Source organism: Macaca fascicularis, chromosome 13, assembly GCF_037993035.2.
Source record: "Macaca fascicularis isolate 582-1 chromosome 13, T2T-MFA8v1.1".
Lineage (NCBI taxonomy): Eukaryota > Metazoa > Chordata > Mammalia > Primates > Cercopithecidae > Macaca > Macaca fascicularis.
Genome location: NC_088387.1, coordinates 118,924,348 through 118,936,957, shown reverse-complemented (window position 1 = coordinate 118,936,957; position 12,610 = coordinate 118,924,348). Strand labels below are relative to the sequence as shown.

The 12,610-nt window shown below is 47.7% G+C and overlaps 1 protein-coding gene across 9 annotated transcripts in view; it reads right to left on the bottom strand.

Annotated features, from left to right (window-relative positions):
* Positions 1-12,610, bottom strand: part of EIPR1 (EARP complex and GARP complex interacting protein 1) — a 174,350-nt gene that overhangs the window by 16,959 nt on the left and 144,781 nt on the right. For all 9 annotated transcript variants that reach the window (XR_012422712.1, XM_065527476.1, XM_074012443.1 and 6 more), the window contains one exon: positions 6,985-7,084. Coding sequence is in view for 8 of the 9 variants with exons in the window: in XM_065527476.1 (XP_065383548.1) it covers positions 6,985-7,084 (100 nt within the window). In the remaining variant the exon portion in view is untranslated. The remainder of the gene's footprint in view (positions 1-6,984; positions 7,085-12,610) is intronic.

Genomic DNA, 12,610 nt, shown 5'->3' with positions numbered 1-12,610 from the left:
CTGTTAAGGAGTGGCAGGAAGGGGACCTGGTTTTGCAGGCTGCACTGCCGCCCCAGCTACAGGAGGACTTACTGCCTCCAGGCCTCCCTTGCCGCCCCCAGCTTAGGTCGTCTGGACTCTGTGCACCTTCCACTGACCCGTGCCTGTCCCAGCTATTCCAGCAAAACCTGAAATCTTACATTCAATGCATCATCTAGATACTGCAGGCCCTATAACCGCATGGCACATTAGAAAAGGCAGAGGCTCTGTGTTGGCCATCAAAGCTCCAGCAGCATGTCACAGCTCAGGTGGCCCTCGGACATGGCAGGCACTCAGAACAGGGTGCTGATAGAGAGCTTGTGCCAAAGCTCCCCAGGATGAGCGGCTCCCCTTTCTTAAAGACGCCTGGTTCTAAAAACACACAATTTGTTTTGTATCACCAGAAAGAAGTCTTTGAAGAGCTTGGGAAACAGACGCTCAATTGCTCTCTAGCAACCAGAGCCACCAGCACCCAGCCACTTTTGTGTTTTAATGAATTTTATTCAAGATCTGAGTGGAAGACTAAAAAGAAAATGCTAGTGTGCTCCAAAATTTTAAAATCAAACTATATACGTAGTTTTATGATACTAAAACTATGCAACTTGGTAAATTATACTATGATATCAAAATATGCAACTTAGTAAATCACTGACTACATATTTTCTTAAAGATAATATCCAAATATATATAGATATATAATATATAATGTATATAAAAAACAAATGTCCAAAACATAAATTTCACTGGCCATTGTCTGAAACCCCTGGCTATAAAGGTGACATTTATTTTAATGACAAAGTCTCTGCTCAAAATATTTTGGAATGTCTTTTTATGAGTCTCACAAGGAAATCGGTTTTCATGTGGTTTTAACCCGTTTTCCACTAATCGGCTTTTGCAAAGCTTGCCTACCTATTTTATTTACCAGATTTTGTTCCAATCAACTTTTTCCAAAAATCAAATTCATGCTCATGGGACAAAATGTCACTGATCATTCAAGATACTCAAGTAAGAGCAAGTTATCTGAGAACCTCACAGACCTGAAGGAGGACAGGAGAGGTCTGGGCAGGCAGGCGCCGCTGTGAACACCTCTGTGCCTGGGTGGGACTCCCTCCCAGGGCATCAGACGTTACCTGCAGCCCCAAATCTGGCACTCAGACCACGTCACTTTCAGAAACTTCCTCTGCTTCCATTAGCTTTCCTCATCTGTCAGTTGGGAGGGGCCCAACTATATGACGACAAGGTCTGTGTCTCTGTTTAAAAGGACTACTTAAAAATAGTGAGAAATGACCATGTGTTGGGAAAAGTCCTCACTACCCTCTCCAAAGTGAGCTCACTGAGTATCTGTTGAATAAATTTGGCCATGGCATTCTGGTATGCTGGGGGCGTGGCTGACTTCTTGCAGTCATAACTCAACACCAAATCCCCCAGGACACACTCGGCAGGTCCTTCTTCCGTGCGCGAGGCCCGCGGCGGGTCCTTCTTCCATGCGCAAGGCCTGTGGCGCGTTCTTGCATGAGTGAGGCTCGTGGCAGGTGCAGGCGTCTGGGGCCATCCCTGCTCCCCGACTCCCGTGTTCCTCCTCCCCACGGCCTCCAGCCTGGGAATGACGGCACACACAGGGTCCATGCACGCTCATTTGGAATGTTTAGATTCTTCCCTCTAATTGCACAAGGGAAGAGCTCTCATATTATCAAGGTCTCCAGAAGCAGGAACAACTAGTGGAAGCGGGTGACCGGCACCATCTTTTCCGGGCCGCCTGCTGCCGGGAAGGCCGAGCGTACACCCGCTCCGTGTTTCTCTCACTAAGTACAATGAAAGCCTGGACACTGCACATACAACAGAGGGTGATTTGAAAGTTGGAGAGAGAGGGCAGGCCCACGAGGGGCATGAGGAGACACGCGGTGGGGCTCCCTGGGGTCTCCTTCTGCCTCATTCACTCCAGACCTGGAGCGGAAGAAGTGGGCAGCCAGGAAACACCACCAAGTAAGGCCCCAGAAGAGCCCACTGAAAGCCACGTTTTCAAAAAGGGGCAGCCGAGTAGGACACAAAACCCCTAGACAGTAACCATGTACTCCAGACAAGCAGCCCAGAAAAACCATGTCCGTGCTACCCCCACAACAGGGAAGCCTGGACTCCGTGTCCCCTACATGGCGAGGGTGGTGGAAGGAGGCCCAGACACCTTGTGCCTCTTAACCAAAGTGGACCATGACGTCACTGTCAAATGCACAGCCATCAGCCCCTCAGGAGAAAGCAGGAGACGATCTTCAGCATCCGAGTCATCTCAGCTCTCAGCCCTGGGACAAGGGACAATGCATAAAAGGAAAAACTGACAAACTGAACTTCATCGACATGGAGAACCTTCCGGACAATGGAGCATTACTCAGTGATAAAAAGAAATGTGCTTTCAAGCCATGAAAAGACCTGGAGAAACCTTCACTGCTTATTACTAAGGGACAGAAACGAATCTAAAAATCATCCACACTGTATGGTTCCAACTCTGTGACATCTTGGAAAAGGCAAAACGACGGAGATGGTGAGAACGTCGGGTTTGCAAAGCGCTTGGAGGGAGAGCGTGAGGAAAGAACCATCGTTGGGGCACAGAGGATCTTCGGGGCCGTGAAACAACTGTGTGTGACACCACAGCGGAAGACAGGTGTCAGGACACATTTGCCCAAACCCACAGAACGTCCAGCACCAAGAGGGAGCCCTAATGTCAACGAGGGGCTCTGGGTGACGGTGATGTGCCCATGTGGGTTCATCAGTGATAACAAAGGTCTCACACCAGCGGGGGATATGCTGAGAGTGGGGGAGGCTGTGGGAAATCTCTGTATCATCCACTCAATTTTGCCGTGAACTTAAAACTGTTCCAAAAAAAAAAAAAAAAAGAGAGAAACTTTTACTCTGAAAAAGACCCTACTAAAAAAAGGAAAAGAAAAGTGACAGAATAGGGAAGAACATTGCCAGCCGCCTCCACCTCTCAGGAGCAGAGACCTAAAACGCGAAGGGAACGTCTTCTCATTCAGGGTGAACGCACCCGTCCCACCCACATCTGTTTGTCCAGAACTCAGTCCACGGCCACACCCGGCTACAGAGAGGCTGGGAGTGAGGCTTGTCCTGGTTTGTATTGCCACAGAGGACAGGAGACAGACGCTAGGACAAGGAGGTGCCCCTGAACACCCCCACGGCAATGACAGCCACATGCAGGCTGAGCATGCTTGATTTCTAGACAAGAAAACAATGTCCGCAGGCGAGTTGAGGAGGTCCCGGTGCTGCTGTCCCATTCTCCGTGTTCAGGTCTTCTCAGGGTTTACCTCCCCCTTCTTTTTTTTTTTTTTTTTTTTTGAGACGGAGTCTCGGTGTGTCGCCAGGCTGGAGTGCAGTGGTGTGATCTTGGCTCACTGCAACCTCTGTCTCCCAGGTTCAAGCAATTCTCCCTGTCCCAGGATCCTGACTAGCTGGGATTGCAGGCACATGTCACGCCTGGCTAATTTATTTTTATTTTTAGTAGAGACGGGGTTTCATGACGTTGGCCGGGCTGGCCTTGAACTCCTGATGTAAGGTGATCCACCCGCCTCAGCCTCCCAAAGTGCTGGGATTACAGGCGTGAGCCACGGCGCCTGGCCTAGCTCCCACTTCTAAGTGAGAGCATAGTTTGGGTGGAGGATGGGAGGAGAGAGGACTGTAAACTCCCCATCGGTGCTGTGCTTATTACCTGGGTCATGAAGTCATCTGTACACCACACCCCTGTGACATGCAATTTACCTACGTCACAACCTGCACACGTACCCCTGAACCTAAAACGAAAGTTTAAAAATAAATAAATAAAATTTTAATAAAATATCAGAAATAAAAAGACAATTGAATCCACGTATGGGCACGTTGCTGTGAACAGGAGGGTGGCCGCTGGAACCAGTGGGCAGGTTCTCCACACGAAGTTCTCCACTTGAACAAAACAAGCTTCTTCCTTTCCTCTGCACTGTGTCGCTTCCAGTTTGGAGAACGTGAAAGATGAAAACAGAACAGGCTCTCCAAGCTGCACTGGCAGGGGCCACAGAACCCACCAACCGCCACCAAGTTCTGAGCCCCTCCCCACAAGCCCTGACATTAAACTCGGCTTCTGCCCACTGCTCTCTTGGTCCCCAAAACACAAACACTGTTTGCATTTACAGACACCCTGAACGTGGCATTGCTGCTGTCGCTAGGAGCACCCCCAGCTTATGTTTGTTTATCTGATCCTCCTGCGGTGCATTTTAAACCTCTGATTAGAAACTTTCCAACAGAAACACTGTGTTCCTGAAGCACACTCCCTTCCTTCGAAGAGGTGCTGTGTGTCACGCCGAGCAGATGGCACTCTCTAGATGGCCACCTTCAAGGAGCTCCTGCTCTCCTGTGTGAACAGAAGGCAGAGGTGGCAGCGAATCCTCAAGCAAGCTTCCTTCTTCTGGCTTACTGTCGGCTCCTTGACAGAAGCTATTTATTTCATGGCGAGTGAAAGCTGGGAGAGGCGAAGATGAATGAGCAAGCACAGACACAGGGCGGCCATCCCTCTGCCCTCAGCGGGGTCTGTGGCCCCCACGGAACCTTCCACTCCAGGCCTCCCCTGAGTTCTGCTAATGATTATAAATGGCAAGGAATCTCCGATTTAATTGCAAAAGGTAATGATGCAGTGAGCATGAGATTAGATTCACCACAGAAGGCAATATCCTCAAACAATAAAAAAACATTGAGAAGCTGGGTGTGAAGATGGCTGAAATCGATCGGAAGGTTTCTGTATTAAATACTGTAGTGGAGGGTCACAAAGTGATATTGACAGAACTGCTGACAGTGGATAAAAAAGGGGGAGAGAAAACTAAATTGATCTCTGCAGAAAATAAGTTACAGATTAATCACCCTACCATGAAATCCATTTGAGATGACCGAGGCTCTGAAGATGTGTTCACAGTTTGATTACAGAATAGGTCTCCAAAGTTGGGGCAGATGAGAACCTGCCGCATCCTAACGTGTGGGACTTGGGGTTTCCTTTCTCCCTGGCAACCTCCCTGAGACGGCGAGCACAGTAGGTGTGCAGAAGGCTCCAGCCAGCTCTTCCCACACCAGGAGCAGAGCCCTCTCCCCAGGTGTCTACACCAGGAGCGGGACCCTCTCCCCAGGTGTCTGCACCAGGAGCAGAGCCCTCTCCCCAAGTGTCTGCACCAGGAGCAGAGCCCTCTCCCCAGGTGTCTACACCAGGAGCTGGGCCCTCTGCCTAAGTGTCTGCACCAGGAGCAGAGCCCTCTCCCCAGGTGTCTACACCAGGAGCTGGGCCCTCTGCACAAGTGTCTTGCCTAAAGCCTACCATGAGCCTGGCGTTTTAATAGGAAAGTATTTTCCTCCTTCTTCCTGGAGGTTTACGGTTAAGTGGGAACGCCCTGCGAAAACACAGAGAGGGAAGGGACAAGGAAGGCATCGCCTTCGACCATGACCAGGACTCTGCCAAATCTCCCGGAAGGTGGAGACTATGAACATATCTCCCCGGCCTGCAGGTGTGGTCCACAGGGGTCAATCTCAGGCATGAGATATGATTCAAGTTTCCTGTTTTATCTTAAAAGTTTGTGTGAAATTTGCATTCTACTCCAAGATATGAAGCTATGCCTTATATTTAAAGTTTCTCATAAAAATAATAAATCTCTTCCTTAAATACCATTGATGCTCCGGGTGAATGCCCAACACTTAATTTCACAGTGAAGGCTGTGAGACTCCCTTTTGTCCATTCAGAGGTTTAAAGCTTTAACAGGACATTTAATATTTTTAAGTCTTACTTCTGTGCCACTTATTAATAATGATGGATCATTATTCATGCCACCTCGTCAGCCTAGAGGGGTGAGGAAAGGACTTATTGATATTCTAAGGCACCATGAGGGAGAAGAGCTAAAAAAACATGTGAGGAACAAATAAATATAAGATGAGGCCATCACTGGAGAAATCTATCCAATGGATGCTTGCGTGATCCCTTTGACTGTGTGTAGGCAACGCGGCCCCCGAGGCATAAATGACATTGTAAGCGCTATCAGTTCAAAGTTCTTCCCTTTTCTCTTTTCTAAAGTGGTTACTTTGACATAAACAAACGCAATGAAATTATGAATGCATGTAAAAACCACATTTTAAAGCAGAAAATTTTAAGAAATCAAATATGAAAAATATATATTAATATTTACTCTGTGAGAGACAAAGTATTCAAACGATGCATATTTAAAAGCAAAACTCAACCCAAAGAAAGTGCTAAACGTTATTTTCATAACTCATGCAAATACATGAAAAGAGCGAGGCACCACTATGAAATTAAAATGTTATAATTGCTCCTACTTAAAGTATGATTTTACCCAAATATACTTTAAGAATCCATTCATCAAAAGGACAGCACGCTTGAAACAGTAGAAAATACTCCTGGGCATCCCACTCCCTCCTTTGCTCAAAGTGCAGCAAAAGGCAGATGTTTTGCAAACAGCTGGGTTCTGTGCGTCATCTCTCACAAGCCCTGTGTGACATCTAAACGGCTTTCACCTGAAAAACCCCATCACTCAGTTCTTTGATTGATGATTCAGTCTGTTCATTAACTAAGGTCAAAATTCTAAACTGTTGTGAATCAAGAATTATATTCTGAATTTAGCCCAAAGGCCCTATTTATTTATTTATTTATTTATTATTTGTTATGATACTTTAAGTTCTAGGGTACCTGTGCACAACGTGCAGGTTTGTTACATACGCATACATGTGCCATGTTGGTGCGCTGCACCCATTAACTCGTCATTTACATTAGGTGTATCTCCTAATGTTATCCCTCCCCGCTCCCACCACCCCAGGCCCTGGTGTGTGGTGTTCCCCACCCTGTGTCAAGTGTTCTCATTGTTCAATTCCCACCTATGAGTGAGAACATGCGGTTTCGTTTAAAAATACAAAAACAAACGCTGTGTTGTTCCTTTTACTCACCACAGCCTGGCTTGAGCTTTCCTGTAAATCCCACAGCAGGATATGGTTATCGGCCAATGAAATGATTTTCTTCCCATCTCCCATTGGCTCCCACACGACACTAAGAAAAAGAGAAGTACCAAATGTTAACATAAACATTTGAGATACCCAGGGTGGTAGTTGAGAGCTGTGATACACATTCTTCATGACGCAGGAACTCTTTTCCTGGCCTGTAGTCGCTAGAGTATTTATCACATTGTCATCTGGCAATGCTGACAACACTTTTATTGTCTCACTGTGATGGACTGAATTGTGCCCCACCCCCAGATTCGTGTGTGAAAGTCCCAGCCCCCCACCCGGTGTGACGCTGCAGATGATCCTCAATGTACACGGGGGCTATGTCCCCACATCCATCGTAAGTTTAAAACCCCGTGAGCTGAAAATGCAGTGAATGTCAGAGCCAGCCTAGCCTACCTTAAACACGCTCACAACACTTACATCAGCCTACAGCTGGGAAAATCATCCAACACAAGACCTCTTTTATAAGAAAGTGCTGAATATCTCATGTAATGGATTGGATAAAATGGTTGTATGGGACTCAAAATGCAATTTCTACAAATGCATAGTGGTTCCATGCCATTGTAAAGTCAAGAAGCCATAAGTCAGGGACTGTCTGTACTTGAAATGGAACCTTTGGGAGGTGATTAGGGTTAGAGGAGGTCATGAGGGTGGGGCCCTCGCAATGGGACTCATGCCCTCATAAGAAGAGACGAAGAGGCCTGGAGGGCAGGCTTCCTCTGTCTCTCTCCATCACGTGAGGACACAGCGAGAAGGCAGCTGTCTGCACATCAGGAAGGGAGCCCTCACCAGGAAATGAATCAGCCAGCACTTTGATCCCAGACTTCCTGCCCCAGGAACACATTTTCATGTTGACGCCACCCAGTATGTGGCACTTTTTATGGCAGCCCAAGCTAAGACACTCACCAACGTGGGCTTCCATCAGGAACTAAGGAATAGACGCTGACCAGCAGTGGCCAACGAGACGTGAGGGAGGCCTGTGGGGGCTGGAGGGTGGAGAGTCTTAGGGAGGCAGAGGGGAGAAGGTGATTTGCACAGGATGCCCACATCCTTTGCAGCGATCTCCTTAGGCACGCAAGGATAATGGCAAAATACTGGAGGAGATGGGAGGACAGAGTTTAGAGCAGGGCAGAGGAGCTGCCACCGGCCACACCAGGCTCAAGGTCTGCCCTGCCTTTGACGTGAGGCCATTTCCTAATGTTTGAGCCAGTTGGAGCCACAGTTTCCCATCAACTGCAGCCAAAGCTATCCTAAATGATACAATGTGTATTCAGTTACTCCACAAAGACCAAAATCCTCTCACCTCTGCAATAAAGCCATAAAGAGACCAAGAATTTTTCAGTGTGGTCGCAAATATGGATCTCTGTTTTCTCTGGTGAAATTCTTAAACGCTTACTTACAAAGAAGGGAATTTCATTCCATGTGATTCAACTTGGGAGTAATTAAAGACATCAATAAGGTACTACAGTATTTCTTTTTTTTTTTTTTTTTTTGAGACGGAGTCTCGCTCTGTCACCCAGGCTGGGGTGCAGTGGCCGGATCTCAGCTCACTGCAAGCTCCGCCTCCCGGGTTTACGCCATTCTCCTGCCTCAGCCTCCCGAGTAGCTGGGACTACAGGCGTCCACCACCTCGCCCGGTTAGTTTTTTGTATTTCTTAGTAGAGACGGGGTTTCACCATATTAGCCAGGATGGTCTCAATCTCCTGACCTCGTGATCCGCCCGTCTCGGCCTCCCAAAGTGCTGGGATTACAGGCTTGAGCCACCGCGCCCGGCCACACTATTTCTTTTTAAACAAAACACAATACGGATTGATTGGGGGTACCCTCAAGCATACCTCCCTTACACCATCATCTCGAGACTGTCCATGGAGCTATTATTACTTGTAATCACATTAACATCATTCAAAACCACAATCTCTTTCTCATTTGTAGCTTAAGGAACACACAGAAAGCTCACAGTACTGTGATCAAAGGCACACCACGCCTACATTAGACCAAGAGTTTATTGTATCTTATCTAATCATAATCATAATAAACACATAATATGTAGTAAACAAGACCAAAACTCTATCGCTAGGATGCTGAAAAACCTGCTCCAAAACCCACTGCTCACATCCAGTTAAGACAATGGCTGATCCTAATGGTGAAGATACTTGTTTGGAGCAAAATGATGACACTTCTCTCCATAGCCCAGTTACTGCAGGTAAACACAGGTAGAGTTCGAACAGCTTGACAATGAATTCTAAGGAACGAAAGGAATGCAGGGAGAGAAGGATGTCATGGGCAGCCCACAGATCTTGTGCTGGTGGGGTAACGCACTGACCCCGTGCGGAACATTTTCTATATGACGGGCAGTAAATTGAGATGGATTCATAAGCTCCCCAGCAGATCTCACTTAGAACTCACATGGGCTTCCCACCAAAAACAAGCAAGCAAAAGGCTGGAGCAAGGAGTATCCGTGTGGGCTATGCCAGCGCGTGCAGTGACAGTGACTTCTCCGAGTGGGACCAGCAAGGTGCAGTCTACGTCAGCACCAAGACAGTTGGGGTCTTTAGTAGAAGCTCCAGAAAGGCAGATTCCCTTCCCAACTAACTTACACGTCGCAGGGTGGGAACTAGCCAGTCTGATGTCAAAGACGACCTAATTATGAATCAAAGTTAAGAGCTCATAAGTTATCCACATGTTTCCCATAGACCAATTTTAATAATGCACAAACACCCATCTTGGCTACCTCCTTCGGTGCCATGAATATCTGACTACAGTGTCTCTAAAGAGAGCAAAGGTTTCTGAATCATGCACCCCACATATTAAAACTCTTCTGTGTTGCCCACAGTGACCGGCAACCTTTGGGGCACACAACACTTAATACCTGTCGACAAATTCTAAGTAAGAGTGAAGAATTCCAGGTAAGAGTGAAGATGTCATATTAACAAACGAGACTATTTTAAAATAAATTTAGTTATCACCGTTAGTACATTTGGATTTGGAAAACAGCCAACAACTCTAGAACGAGGCAATGTTTTAAAGGCCTCTGGACAGCTCTGAAGCTTCGAACACTGTGTTTCAAAGAGCGGCATCCTCAAGTCCTTCCTCAGAAGATGAGGGTGCCCCTTCCAACTGCCCACAGTCCCAACCTGTGCCACCCTCTGGTTTCTGAATCCACAAGAGAACAAAATCGTGGACGAGGTGAGAAACGGGGTGGCTCCAAACAGAAATGTAGGTGATTCAGCAAGCTATAAAAGATGATTAATTCAGAGCAAATCAGACTGGGGGGAAGGAAGCAAAAATACAGGAATTGATAAGACTCCATAACCCAGGGCAGCTGGTTTTGGATGGAATTTGAAACACTAGCGTGTACTCACAAAGCGGTAAGAGCAGCACAGTCTTAGTTTGTGGAAGGAACTGTTCTTAGTCATGGCCAAGCATCACTGGGGTTTACCTGCAGGAAGTTCTAGCTAAAAAGTAGTAAACATCAAAATACGTTTTGAAAAGTTTTCATCTAAATGTTTTAATGTTATTGAGGTTAAACATAGGTGCTTAATAAAACTCAAGAAAAGTAACCTCATACAACTGCAATTTGTCAATTAACAAATACAAAAATTTAAAAGAATAACCCTAAATATTTCAGATAGCTAAGATTTTAATCCAAATTTTTTAAAAAATTGAGTTAAACTCGGCCGGGCGCGGTGGCTCAAGCCTGTAATCCCAGCACTTTGGGAGGCCGAGACGGGCGGATCACGAGGTCAGGAGATCGAGACCATCCTGGCTAACACCGTGAAACCCCGTCTCTACTAAAAATACAAAAAACTAGCCGGGCGAGGTGGCGGGCGCCTGTAGTCCCAGCTACTCCGGAGGCTGAGGCAGGAGAATGGCCTAAACCCGGGAGGCGGAGCTTGCAGTGAGCTGAGATCTGGCCACTGCACTCCAGCCCGGGCTACAGAGCAAGACTCCGTCTCAAAAAAAAAAAAAAAAAAAAAAAAATTGAGTTAAACTCATGTAAAAGCACTGTACAAAGAGGTGTATGTTATATCCCACTGGAGATTAGTGGAGAAGCGGAAGCCACCCTCTGTGAAGCAACACGCTCCATAGAGGGAGGCAGACACCAGCATCACGGGTCAAATCTGATGGCAGATATTCAGAAACCACGTGTCACAAAAAGGCTACAACCAGCAAGACCCTGCACGGTACCAGTCTGAGATACCACTTCCGGGCCCCACACGAGAATCTTCAGAGGCCCCACTGGCTACCCTGATACACCACACAGAGTGAGACTGTCACCTTAGCTGAGAAACCCCCATGGCCACTCCCAGGCAGTAAGCGAGGTTTCCCTCCCCAACCCCTCAAAAGCAATGCTAAATACACGTGAGTCAGGGGCACACCCAACACGGCCCTGGTACACTCTAGAGCATTCACAGTGAGTCAGGTGCATACCCTGCATGGCTCTGGTACACTCTAGAGCATTCACAGTGAGTCAGGTGCACACCCAACACGACCCCGGTACACTCTAGAGCATTCACAGTGAGTCAGGTGCACACCCAACACGACCCCGGTACACTCTAGAGCATTCACAGTGAATCAGGTGCACATCCAACACGATCCTGGTATACTCTAGAGCATTCACAGTGAGTCAGGTGCATACCCTGCATGGCTCTGGTACACTCTAGAGCATTCACAGTGAGTCAGGTGCACACCCAACACGGCCCTGGTACACTCTAGAGCATTCACAGTGAGTCAGGTGCACATCCAACACGACCCTGGTACACTCTAGAGCATTCACACTGAGTCAGGTGCATACCCTGCATGGCTCTGGTACACTCTAGAGCATTCACAGTGAGTCAGGTGCACACCCAGCATGGCTCTGGTACACTCTAGACATTCACAGTGAGTCAGGTGCACATCCAACACGACCCCGGTACACTCTAGAGCATTCACACTGAGTCAGGTGCATACCCTGCATGGCTCTGGTACACTCTAGAGCATTCACAGTGAGTCAGGTGCACACCCAACACGGCCCTGGCACACTCTAGAGCATTCAGTGAGTAAGGTGCACACCCAACACGACCCTGGCACACTCTAGAGCATTCACAGTGAGTCAGGTGCATACCCTGCATGGCTCTGGTACACTCTAGAGCGTTCACAGTGAGTCAGGTGCACACCCAACACGGCCCTGGTACACTCTAGACATTCACAGTGAGTCAGGTGCACACCCAACACGGCCCTGGTACACTCTAGACATTCACAGTGAGTCAGGTGCACACCCAACACGACCCTGGCACACTCTAGAGCATTCACAGTGAGTCAGGTGCATATGCTGCATGGCTCTGGTACACTCTAGAGCGTTCACAGTGAGTCAGGTGCACACCCAACACGACCCTGGTACACTCTAGAGCACTCACAGTGAGTCAGGTGCACACCCAGCATGGCTCTGGTACACTCTAGACATTCACAGTGAGTCAGGTGCACACCCAACACGACCCTGGAACACTCTAGAGCGTTCACAGTGAGTCAGGCGCACACCCTGCGTGTCTCTGGTACACTCCAGAGCATTCAATGCAGCATTCATAGCATT